Source organism: Cuculus canorus, chromosome 1, assembly GCF_017976375.1.
Source record: "Cuculus canorus isolate bCucCan1 chromosome 1, bCucCan1.pri, whole genome shotgun sequence".
NCBI lineage: Eukaryota > Metazoa > Chordata > Aves > Cuculiformes > Cuculidae > Cuculus > Cuculus canorus.
In genome coordinates, this window is record NC_071401.1 from 176,308,498 (window position 1) to 176,320,506 (window position 12,009).

General features: G+C 44.1%; 1 protein-coding gene across 2 annotated transcripts in view; it reads left to right on the forward strand.

The window, feature by feature from the left end:
* The first annotated feature begins 636 nt into the window (after positions 1-636).
* NELL2 (neural EGFL like 2) overlaps positions 637-12,009 on the forward strand; it is a 148,310-nt gene continuing 136,937 nt past the window's right edge. Inside the window, exons 1-2 of one of the 2 annotated variants that reach the window (XM_054074710.1) lie at positions 637-882; positions 1,340-1,462. In XM_054074710.1, coding sequence (XP_053930685.1) covers positions 828-882; positions 1,340-1,462 — 178 coding nt within the window. In that variant the 5' untranslated portion in view covers positions 637-827. Of the gene's footprint in view, positions 883-1,333; positions 1,463-12,009 lie in introns of both variants that reach the window. The other variant, XM_054074699.1, reaches the window with a different exon arrangement.

Below are 12,009 nucleotides of genomic sequence, written 5' to 3' on the forward strand. Positions count from 1 at the left end.
AATCTCCCCCGCCATGGGCAGGGACACCTCCCACCAGGCCAGGCTGCCCAAGGCCCCATCCAACCTGGCCTTGAACACCTCCAGGGATGGGGCAGCCACAGTTTCCCTGGGCAACCTGTGCCAGTGCCTCACCACTCTCATAGTGAAGAAATTCTTCCTTATGTCTAGTCTGACTCTGCCCCTCTCCAGTTCATGCCCGTTCCCCCTGGTCCTATCCCCACCAGCCTTTGTGAACAGCTCCTCCCCAGCTTTCTTGTAGACTCATAGACTGGTTTGGGTCGAAGGGACCTTCAAGACCATACAGTGCCCAAAGGTCAGGCTCAGGTTTCTCCAGAGCCCGAACGGCGCCCCCCCGGGACGGGAACCGCCGCAGGATCTCCGCCGCCGGTCCTCGCAAACTTGCCCTCCTCTCCGGGCCGCGGGGGCCGTGCGGGGCGGCGCCTCCCCGGGCGCTGTGGGCGGCTCCGGCGGCAGCACCATAAAGCGGCGGCGCCTGTCGGCCCGCGCGGTCCCCGCTGTTGGGCGGGAGGAGAGCGGCGCTCCCGAGGGAGCCGGGCGGAGCTGCTCCACCGCGGGGCGGGCAGCCGCGGCCTCGCTCGCTCCGCCGGGCTCTGCCCCCCCCCTTCATTGTCTGCCCGCGGGCGGAGGGCTGAGCCGCCCCTCCTCGCCTTTGTGTGCTCCGGCCGGCGCGGGGATGCGCGCTGCGGGGCGGCGGGGGGTGCGCTCCGCCCGGTGAGCGGCGGGGAGGGACCCAGCCTCTGCCCCGGAGGCTCTTCGCTCGCGGCAGCCGGAGGAGGGGGGCTATGGACTGAGCGCAGCGCCGTGCCATGGAGTCCGGCATCCGCTTCGGCTCGCTCTGCCTGCTCCTCTGCTTGGGGACAGGTAGGCGGATGCCGGGCACGGCGAGCGGGAGCGGGGCTGCGGGGCTCCGCGGTGTTCGGGTCCCCGGGCGGGTGCGGGGGGGCGGCGATGCTCTCTGGTCCTCGGGGGCAGGGATGCTCTCCGGTCCCCGGCCGGATGCGAGGAGCGGCGATGCTCTCCGGTCCCCGGGCGGGTGCGGGGAGCGGCGATGCTCTTTGGTCCCCGGGAGCAGGGATGCTCTCCGGTCCTCGGGCGGGTGCGGGGAGCGGCGATGCTCTCCGGTCCTCGGGCGGGTGCGGGGAGCAGGGATGTTCGGGTCCTCGGGTGGCCGCAGGTGCGGGGAGCGACGATGCTCTCCGCTCCTCGGGCCGGTGCGGGGAGCGGCGATGCTCTCCGGTCCCCGGGTGGGTGCGGGGTGCGTTTCGGAAAGTTGCGGTGTCGGCGGGTGGGGTGACAGCGCTCTCTGGGTCAGTTGCAGGCTTTGGCGTGGACCCCTCGCTGCAGATTGACGTGCTGTCCGAGCTGCAGCTGGGGGGCTCGGCGGAGGGCGTGCGCCAGGTGCCGGGGCTGCACAACGGGAGCAAAGCCTTCCTCTTCGCAGGTACGGCCGCTCGCCCACCCTCCCGGCTCCCGAGGCACCCGGGGTCCCGTCCGGGCCCTTCCTTTCCTGATCGCTTTTCTTTCACTCTTCCTCACCCCCCCCCAGTCCTTTTTTCCCCGTGCCTGGTAGACGCTTAATTAAAGTACAAGCAAGAACGGGGATGGCAGATGGCTTATTTTGTGAGTGCTGGGGTGCAGCGATGAATAATAGCACCACCCACTCCTCTGCTTTACTTGGGAAACGCTAAACATACCTCAGTTCCAGCTTAGGAAATGCTCACTGAAAGTTTCATGTGAATCGAGCAAAATGCTGAAATGAAGCACTCCAGAGCAGTAAGGCAGATAGCAGAAAATAAGAATAAGCCTTGTTTTTACCAAGCGAAGGTGGCCCTTGTGAGCTTCTGTCTTGTATCCCTTGTGAGAGACAGAATGACTTTTGATCTGTCTTAGTGCTTGTGATTTGTTTTTTTTGCTCATATTTGGAATAGAAAATAGACAGTAGTCTTGGACTACCTTTCAAGGATCATTTTTGAAGTTCATTAAAATAATTATACTGCATTGTATTGAAATTCTTGAAGGACTGTAAAATAGCTCTCAATGGCCAGCTGAATTTATTGGCATGGGTTACATTGCCTATGCTTACTCAATTTTAGTGTATTTTAGAATTATACTTTAATAAACTACAGTTACCTTAAATAAAGCTGGAGTAAAGAATGTTTTCAGGAAAAAAAATCTCTTAATTAAAAAAAAAGCTTGAAAATGACCTTTAGAAGAAAGTGTCTTCTCTGAAAGATGATTAAATGCTCCTTAGAAACATGACTAAATGAGCAAGGAATATGGCTTAACATCTGGTGGAGCAAGAGCAAATCTCCACGTCATCCTGTAGTTTTAAAATAGAGGGGCTTGATTGCTGCCTTCTTGTGTCACGCCAGGAGTTTCAGCTTGGATCTGAAAGCATTTTTAGTGCAACAGGCAAGAGACTGTGTTTCCCGTACAGGAGAGTTATAATTCAAGGGAGATAGGATCTGGAAAGGGAATTTCTTTTTCATGTTTGCATTAATGAGATAATCTATCAGAAGCTAATAGTTGCCAAAGGCTTTCTTTTTTTTTTTTTTTGAAGGTGCTCTCTAGCGGTGTTCTTCCCCAGTACAGCCAGCGTGTGTCACTATGGACATTAATGTGGAGTCACACAGCCCTGTGCATTCAGAAACACTGTCACATGCTGGGTTTTAAACATCCGTGGTGGGCTTGTGGCTGCAGGATAGGGTCCTCCATGAAGAGGGCGACTCCCTAGAATGGCAACGCTTCTGTGTGGCTGTGGCATTTTCAACCTAAAATAGCTGTAGTTTTTAAGGCATGGCTCTGAGTTGAGTTCACATTGTGCTATAATGGGTTGGAATGGGGTAGAAGTCAAAACTCCTTTGACTTCAGTCATAACAAGATTAGAGGTTTGTGAGAATAAGTCTTTTTATTGTACATTTTCCCAGTGTCAAGATGAAAAAAATACTGGGTTACTAAAGAATTTTCTTCTAGTTGTTCCTGCTTTCTTAGTGATTGGGTGTACGTAGTTCCCCAATGGGTTAATGTTTAGTCATAACAAAAGGAGATGGGGGTTTAGATTTCCATGCTGTTCTTTTTATCTTATTGAGAGGAATTAAGGGAATAACAAGGGCGGAAACACTTGAGCCTAAGTGGTTGCTAAAGTCACTCAGTATCCCTTGGGAAGTTTTCAGTGCCCTGCAGGACTGGAGATGTGTTTCGTGCTACTGTGTAAGTTGACCGCTGATTTTCTTATAGTATATGGAGTCCTTATGGAGCAGGCAGATTTTCATTTTCCAGCTTGCACTTAGAGAATTTTCCTTCCTTGATCAGACCACTGGGTCTGCTTAATGTATGCATTTCTAGTGTGTGAATTTCAAATACATGTATGGGCTGACTTTAAATCTGGTTTTTGCCTCTGTGTTTTTTCCCTATTCCAGCTAAATGTCTAAGACAAATGATTTTATGAAAAGGGCACAGATGACTTTAAATGATGTGTCAACTTGCTCTGGAGGCTTTAACTAGTGATCCTTTGCCTTTTGGTTTCTTCTTTTCTTGTGCCTTGTACATATTTATGACATTTTAGTATGTTGCCTTTTTTGGTAGACTGCATTCTCAACTGGTGTAAAGCCTTACTTTACATATGCTTAAAACATACAGAAAGCCTAAATGCTGTTCTTTATTTTAAAAAGAAATTACGAAAGTGGCAGGTTTAACATCCAACAAGTAACAGATGATTAAAGATATATGATGGGAAAATGTATATGTATGTATAGCTAAAGCAGAATAGTCTCTTTCCTTCTGTTTCTAGGGAAAAAGTCAGTTTTGACTGCTTAATTAGATGCAGCATCAATTTTCAAGACAAGGGTTTTAGCATCTTATTGGCTGCTTCTTTGCGTCATTGATTTTTCAAAGGTGCTTGTATTTCTAGGCCACAGAACATGGTAAGCACTTAGTCTCTGAAGGTAGTTTTAGTCTCTTACAGTCTATTCAAGAGCATTTAGATTGCTTCTAATTTAGAAGCAACTTCAGCCATTTGTGGTCACTTGGACTTATCTTTTGCCTACCAGCCTACTCTGTCACTGTACAAATCCTATAGAAAGTATCAGACTTGGTAAGCAGAACTCTCCTCACTGGCTTCAGCAGGGTTAGATGTTGTGGTTGTGAATTTTAAAGTGCCTGATGCTCCCTGGTTGTATTGGATGGCAGTAGCTGAATGCCACAGTAATCTGGCTCTAGTTAGCTGCAGGGACTTCTCTTTCTGGAAAAGTGATTTGCAAAGTAATTGTTTAAATGTTCCATTGTAGTTTGTGGGAAGATACAATTCTGAATAGAAAACAGGAGGAAGTCTTCCAAAATGTTAGTGTTTCTATATGTGAGCATCTGCCAGCATTTCCTAGCCAACAGCAGATATTATGTCAAAAGATGTTGAAAGGAAAATTATTCCTCTTCTGGTCACAGCAGCAGAATGTAAGTCAGAATATCTACACCATGAACTTCTTTGTTGGTCACTGTTGACATAAGTCAGTGAAATTTTCAGTATCTTTGTTTTCCCTTTGCGAAACAGGGATGACACTAAAGGTGAAGCTCAAATCAGGTGGGCAGATTGAAGTGTAATTTATGTAATTGAAAAAGGCTTTTGGAGAAATACCAACTGTTCTTGTAATTCTTTCTTTGTAACTATACTGCATTAACACAATTTGAGGAGATCATTGGAGATGAAAGCTAATGTAGTCATTCTCCTATTCAAGTATGAAAATCACATTGGTGCAAGAGTACTTGTTGCATATGTAACTGCAGGGGAATCCAAAAAGGCAGGAAAAACCACAACAAAGGCTGGAGAGTGCTGAGGGCTTTGGATGGATCAGACACGTCTGTCTTAAGTCTGTGCTCGTGAAACTTGATGTTAAACTTATGCAAGGTCTCAATGAAGCCAGGTATTTCAACTTCCAATAGGAAATGGTGTTCTGAGGTGTGAGAATGTAAATAAGGGCTGCAAGAGTAACTTGGTCTCCTCTGGCTCTCCTAGGTAGTAAATTTTTGTCACCCTCCCCCTCTCTTTCTACCATTATATATATTTTATAGATATACTTGGATAGCCTTTCTGGATCTTACTTGCTGTTGTGAACCAATACTATGCATCAAATTATCTCTGTCCAACAAGTGTATGTGTAGTAATGGAGACACTTTCCAACTGCCTTCAGTAGCAGTGGAAAATGGGGCATAGTAGACTGTAAACAATCAAGCAATGACACGATATGTAAGGGAAGCTTATGTCCATCAGAAGGTGTATGTACTGTTCAAAGTGGAGGCTAAAGAGTAAACAGAAGGAGGCAGTCAGATGTTTACTAGGACAGCAACCTTTGTTTAAAGAAAAGATAAAAAGAACATGGCATTCGTGGAAATGTGAGAGATTGTGTATCTGTATGCAGAACTTGGAACTCATTCAGAAGATAAGCTTTTTCTTTTCCAGTTAGGATGTGGAACTCTTAATGTGGTTATAAACATTACTTAAGATATTTCTGATGAGGAGGGACAGTTCTGGAGGCAAGATACGGTGTATTCTGATGGGGAACAAGATGTGCTATAAAACACCAAAGAAATGATTTAATCTGTCAGTGGGATGCGTGAAAGGACACGGCACTCCTGTTCTTTGAATTGAGGCTTGCTGACACAAGCTGCTAGCAGAAAAAAACCCCCTAAAATAGGCCTCTTGGTGTAAATTATGTGTTACCATTTGCTGCATGACTGGATTGTTAGTCCATTAATTTAAAATGCTAGCAAGATAATATTACTATATATAAATATATATATTGTATCCCTTTGGAAAGATCACTTTTTTTGGCCCATGGCATCATCTATGGATGTTGGTTTTAGCCCTTCTATTTAGTAAAGCTTTAAAACTAGGTGTGAATAAACTTTCTCTTGGAGAAATAGGATTTACATTGTCTATGTGCTTCAGTCACGCTTTTTTCCTTGCCACCTGTCACTGAAACTACAGACAGATGCCTTCTCCAGGTTCCAGCTGAGCCTGCTGAAAATATACTGTTTCCAGCTGCTTGTCACTGCCTGGAAGCTAGAGGTTATTGCCCCTAGAACTTTTCCAAAGTGAAAGATCATATGAGTGTTTCAGTGTCTGCTGATGGCAAAGTTGCCCAGCTTCAGGAGTGAACCTGGCTGACTGCAGTGGCATGGATTAGAGTCCTGTAAAATCCCCTTTCTCCAGCTGTACTCATCTCCCAGAGGAGTGGTAACAGACAGCTGGGGAGAGGATGCTAATGTTGCCAGCTGGCATGGGTGACTGCAGAGTGAGTACCTATCTGCAGCTTTTTTGTCTTGGAAGTAAGCTGTTTTCTCTTGGAATCACTGAATCCTCAAAATGTGAGACCTCTAGCATAGACACAATTTGTAGTTAACAACTCCTAGAATATTTCAGAGAGACAAAGAAAACCTTTCACCTCTTAGTTGTCAGAAAGACTTAAATAATTGATTTTAATTTCATAAGTACTGGAGTGTTTTTCAATGTTAGAAATGTGCAGTGTAAGTAATTACTATATGACAGTGCAGTAGCCAGAGAGATCCAGATTTTCTTGTATCTGGAACAACAGCCTATGCTTTCTCCCTACTGCCTCCATTCCCTTCCACCTCTGGCATGTTCCAAAGTTACCCCTGTACCTGTGGGAGCAGTAACCATTGCGGTACGGTACTACTAGGGTTGTGATTTACGCTCCGAGGGAGCTGGGCTGGATGTTGGAGCGAGAGAGGTGGGCTGCTTCTGCTACGGTCTGCAGAGCAGGCACTGCTGCAGCGAGGCATCCCCTCGCTCCAGAAGAGCTGAATATTCAACATCCTCCTCCTGTTAGCAGTGGTAGCAAGAGAAGATGTTTGAGAAGGGTGTGCTGCTTGAAGAGCCTGCCTCAAAAGAAGTAGGAGGTAGTATGCGAGAATCCTACATCCAGTTTCTGTCCTGACCCATGCTGAGTTGCCATGCATGGAGAACTAGAATGCATTTACCCGCTGGGTAACCATACGCTGCTGAATAGTCATGAAAATACCTGTTGTTGGAGGCTGTGTTGCCTGCTAATTACCACCATACCGGCTTGTCTGTAAAATAGATGGGAGGGGAAAATTACAGGAAGAAAAACCAGCTTCAGTGTTGTGGACTTGTAACTGATGCTTGCAATGGTGCAACAGAGAGTGGAAGGGAAATGGGAACTGACTGAAGACCTAATATACTGGAGATGCCTCTGAAAATTGAGTTTCCAGAGAAGGAAAGCTCCTAATCCCTGTATGTAGTTGTTAGTGCATAGTTGATACAAAATAGCGTTAAGGAATGACAGAAAAGTTGGCCTGTAGCACTTGAAGGTTGTAAATGTGTTAATGCTGAAAATCTCAAATGTTACTGAAAATGTGTATTAGGCATTTAAAGCATCACAGAGATGTCAGTGTAGAGCAGTAAAGTTGTTTTAAATATGGCTCTAAAAACTGTCACTGTTTGTCACAAGAAGAAGTATTTTAAACAAAATTTTCCTTGTTGTTGTTTTTTTTTTCTGCACTGGGGTCTTTTTATTTTGGGGGGCGATGGGGGAGGGAAATCAACAGATATTAACTATTCCCTCATAACATTTGAGTTTTGATTTTTTTTTTTAAGTATTTGCATCTCTTGCCATGTGTCTTGATATGGGCTCTTGTCACCTTTCAGTCTATTAAATTCTTAAGAGAATAAAATTCTTGTATCTGGAAGAAGCTACAGTGTAGAGAGAAATGATACCTGCTTGCTGGTTTGGGCACTGTACCTCACCTGCCCAAATCCCCAGTTTTGGGCGGGTGCCATGACAGTGCCAAGCACTGGGGGGACTGCTACCTCACCATTTGGAGAGAATTAGTCCCTGAATTTATTAATCAGTGAGGCTGTGACTCTGCTTAGAGGAATATCATATTTTGTTTTGTTCTCACGGGCTTGACCTGGTTCTTTTTGGAGCCAGGTTGCGTCTAATATCTGCAATAAATGGATGTTCCTGAGCATCTGTTTTCTACTGGGACAATGGTGATTCTCTAAAACATTTTTAGTGAACATTTGGTTGTTCAGGTTAATTCAAATAACAATGTTCTGTTTATACAGTCATTATTGCCCAAAATATCAATTAATAAAACAGAATTGCATTTGCTTGTTCCTACTTTTACAATTGTGCTTCTTCTAAAACATTGCAAGTACAAACCCCTTGGTCAGACTAGTATTATCTCAGGGGTCAAACTGGTGTATTTGTTGGAAAGCTGAAGATAAGTACGATGTACAGCTCCGGGGCATGTATGGAAGGGTAATACATGAAGATGGTCAGTGTGATGTGGGTCAGAGCCCTAGTTACTTTTGTGAGAAGTTAAGGGGGATGGTTGGAAGAGTGGGGGCCAAGGAAGCCTTTCTCAAAGTCAATGTCCCCATCAGGAGCAGCCAAGCGCAGATAGCTGCTTACCAGACGGCTTCTCCGGGCAGTGTAGCAGGGGATAGTGGTCTTGGCTGAAGATGTGACGTTGACAGCAGGACAGCATCTGTCCTGCATGCTGGAGAGAAGCCAGCACCTGCAGCACTTCTGCTGTGAGATGGGGGAGATGGTGACTGTTCTGAGTAGCTGTCAAGCTCGTCTTTCCGTATTGTTGAGGGAGGGTTATGTTAGCAAGGGGTAGTGACGTGGGAAAATAAGGTCCTGTTGCTCTTACGTAATTGCTTTTGCTGTGACATAAGTTCAGTAGTCACAAAGTGTGGCTGATGGATAAGGTGGTTTTTTTTGTGATTTCTTGCCCTTGCTGCAGAACGAGTCGTTCTCCAGTGACATTCCAAAGAGGACAGCAGAATTTCATATATATCCCCTCATCTACATCAGTCTTAATATCTGGTTTCCCCCTGCTGTTTGCTTATAAGGTCTAGGAAATGGGTTTCCTATGCTCCATCCTTTGCTTCCATTCTCCCAGTCTATCCTCCAGGGCATATGGGTGCTGGCTTGGAAAAATAACTCCAAGAATTGTGAACTTAGCTGCCTCCACTGTGCCTTAAGGGAGACACAGAACTGAGCTCATAAGTTATTTAAAACCAGTGGATGAGAGCTGAAGATTATATATAGCTGTCACGGAAAACAGTACTTCCATATGGTGACTCTTCAGTTCCCTATATTTTGTCCTGTTTGATTGTGTGCAAATGCACAGATATATAGAGCAGCTGTATTCTCCTACTTTCCCTGCTAAGTTAGAACTGAGTAAGGGGTGACAAATTATTTTGCAGTGAAATTTTTTTTCTGTCCCTGTGTTTTGGCTAAAGTCCTCTAATTTTGTCTCAATTCTTAAGAAATACTTATTTTTCCATCTCAGTGTTGTCAGAAAGATTTCTTCATGAGGAAAACAGAGGAAGAAATGTGGTAAGAAAGGGTACTTAAGTCCTTAATTTTTCCAACCTGGTCATATTTTCCATAAATGCTCACTATGAATGTTCACTCAGTTCAGGCAGCTGTTGCTGAACATAAAACATTTGCTACAAGTTTTTCATTTAAATTATGGTCCCATTTAGGGAGTAGATTTCTTTTTCTTTTTTTTAAACCATATTTGGGTGGAAAAAAAAAAGCTGTAGCCATTTTCAACATGGAAGAATTTTACAGCAAAGACTTCTCATTTATGTTAAACAATATTTCCATTGCTTTTCCTTTTTTGGTGCACACTTTTTTGGGGTGTGTGTGATCCTGATGACTTCAGAGAGAAATAAGAGCTCAGAAAATTGTCTTGGGAGACAGTACGTACTCGGTTCTGCTGTTGCAAGGTGCTAAAGCAATGGTCATGGTATAAAAGGACGAGCAGACCGAGGGAGACTCCTGAAGACAGCATTCAGGAGAGCTTTAGCAGTTTAACACACTTGCATCAGCAAAAACATTATGATAGACTGTGATGTTTCCAAAGGAGCCATTACAGACAATATTTTAGCAATCCACAACTAAACTTCTAGTGGAATTTGAGTGGCAATTTCCCTCTCTAAAACTGCAGAGAGAGTATGAGACCTCCAGTTATAGTGTTGTTCTCTGTTATACAGATCAGAGCTTATATCATCTCCCCAGCATAAATGCTTGAAGTATAATTAGACCATGTAACGTCCATACTGTTTATCCTATCAAGAAAAGACTACATGTGCCAGCCTTGACTCCATGGTTGGAAGACTACTAGTGTCTAAATACAGTTGTGTAATGCTCTAGAAGGGTTCCAAAGGAACTGTTGTGGTTTTGAGGTCAATAGTCTGGGGTTTAATAACTTCCTAAATATGCATTTGCGTATTAGCTCACGGCTGTTCCAAAGGCAATCTGAAGAATTCCTGTAACATTGGCTAATGTCCTTTGAACTTGAAACAGTCCCAGCTTTGCTCTGGACCCACTTAAGGTGTGGGGTAGATCTGAGGAAAACCTTGTGCATCCTGATCCGTGATGCTCTTTTAAAGAATCCCTGCATACACTGTTAGTGTTTGAGGCATAAGCAGAGTATACAGTAGAAAGAGATCTGGGAGCTTAATTTTTTTTTTAAAACTGAGATTGTCTGGGTTATTGCCTTCACTCCGTGTTTCTCCATTTCATAAAAAATGTCAATGAATTGCAGAGAGTGAAGAGAAAAACAGCAAACCTGATCATACAGTAAAAAGGGCTGGCTTGGTAAGAAAGCCTTTAAAAGAACTTGAGTACGTGCAGCTTGTCCAAGCAATGACAAAAGTGTTGTATGATAAGTGTCTAGAATTAGAAGATTCTTGGAGATTTAAAATGAAGGAATTATTTAGTGTTCAAAGAGCTAGAGGTAAGAGTAATGTAATGATATTATAAATGGAGAGGATTTAAGATAAAAGGACACATTGACAGTGAACTAGTTCAGATTGTGGAATAGCTACTGAAAGGAAGTGGTGGAAATTTCCAGGCTTTTGATATTGTAGAAGATAGCATATTGACTGAATGTCACACAATTACTACAACATAGCTAATATTTCCTAGGTCTTTATTTCAAACTATTCTATATTCTGAAAATCAGGAATGCTGGTGGAATTGTTCTGGTACAGGGAGAGATTTTTCAAAGACACAAAGAGGTATTGAACACCTAATACTCATTAAAATCAAACTGGTGCCTTTATGTTCTCCATAAAACTGTTCTTTGGTACATTTTAGTATATTTTCATGGTACTGTTAAGAGGCTTGCAAGAGGAAGGAAATAAGGGTTTGGAAGGATTTCTAATTTTAACTCATCCAAGCTTATAAATTGAACATGTGTTTAAAACCTGTAACTGATTCACCAAGACGTATTCATGGAAGCATGGAATCCATTAATACCTGATTTAAAAGAAATTTTCTTGCAGGAGAATCTGAAATTTGGTCCTCCTCAGCTTCCTTGATCTCTGAAAACTCTGGCTTAAGTCCCCCATATATTTTCTGTCCATCCATCCTGCTCAGAGCTGAGCTGTGCATATAGTATTCCTTGCTATCCCTTCTCGTTGTTCCTGATTCAAAATCTTTCTAACCTTTTCTTTTCCTGGCATTAAAACAGATATCAAGGAAGCAGAGATTTTTCTGAGAATGCCGGTATGGCTGGTGGCTTGGGTGTCCTTCCTCTCCCCTCAGCTGTGATTCCTCTGATGTTCCCACCTTGTTTAGTCTGGTACCTGAATTCTCTCTTCCTTCAGGTGCTGTTTGCACGGCCTGCGACCAAAGACCTGTGGCTAGCAACAGAGTTGTTGGATGTGTCTAGCATGCTTAAGATGCAATTTTTTTTTCCAGTGATGGCCTTCTCCCCTGCCTTGCTGTGCTGCTTTTGCTGTTGAAGGTTTGGGTTTTCTGGAGCTCTCCAAGCTGGTGACTGTTAACCATTCTTTTGTGTCAGAAGCTAATCTTTCATGCAGACCACATCATTGTGGTCATCTGGGAAATTAAGACAGATCTCATATTAATGCTTTATTAAGCTCACTGCTGCATTGTATGAAAATAAATATGCCTTAACACTAAG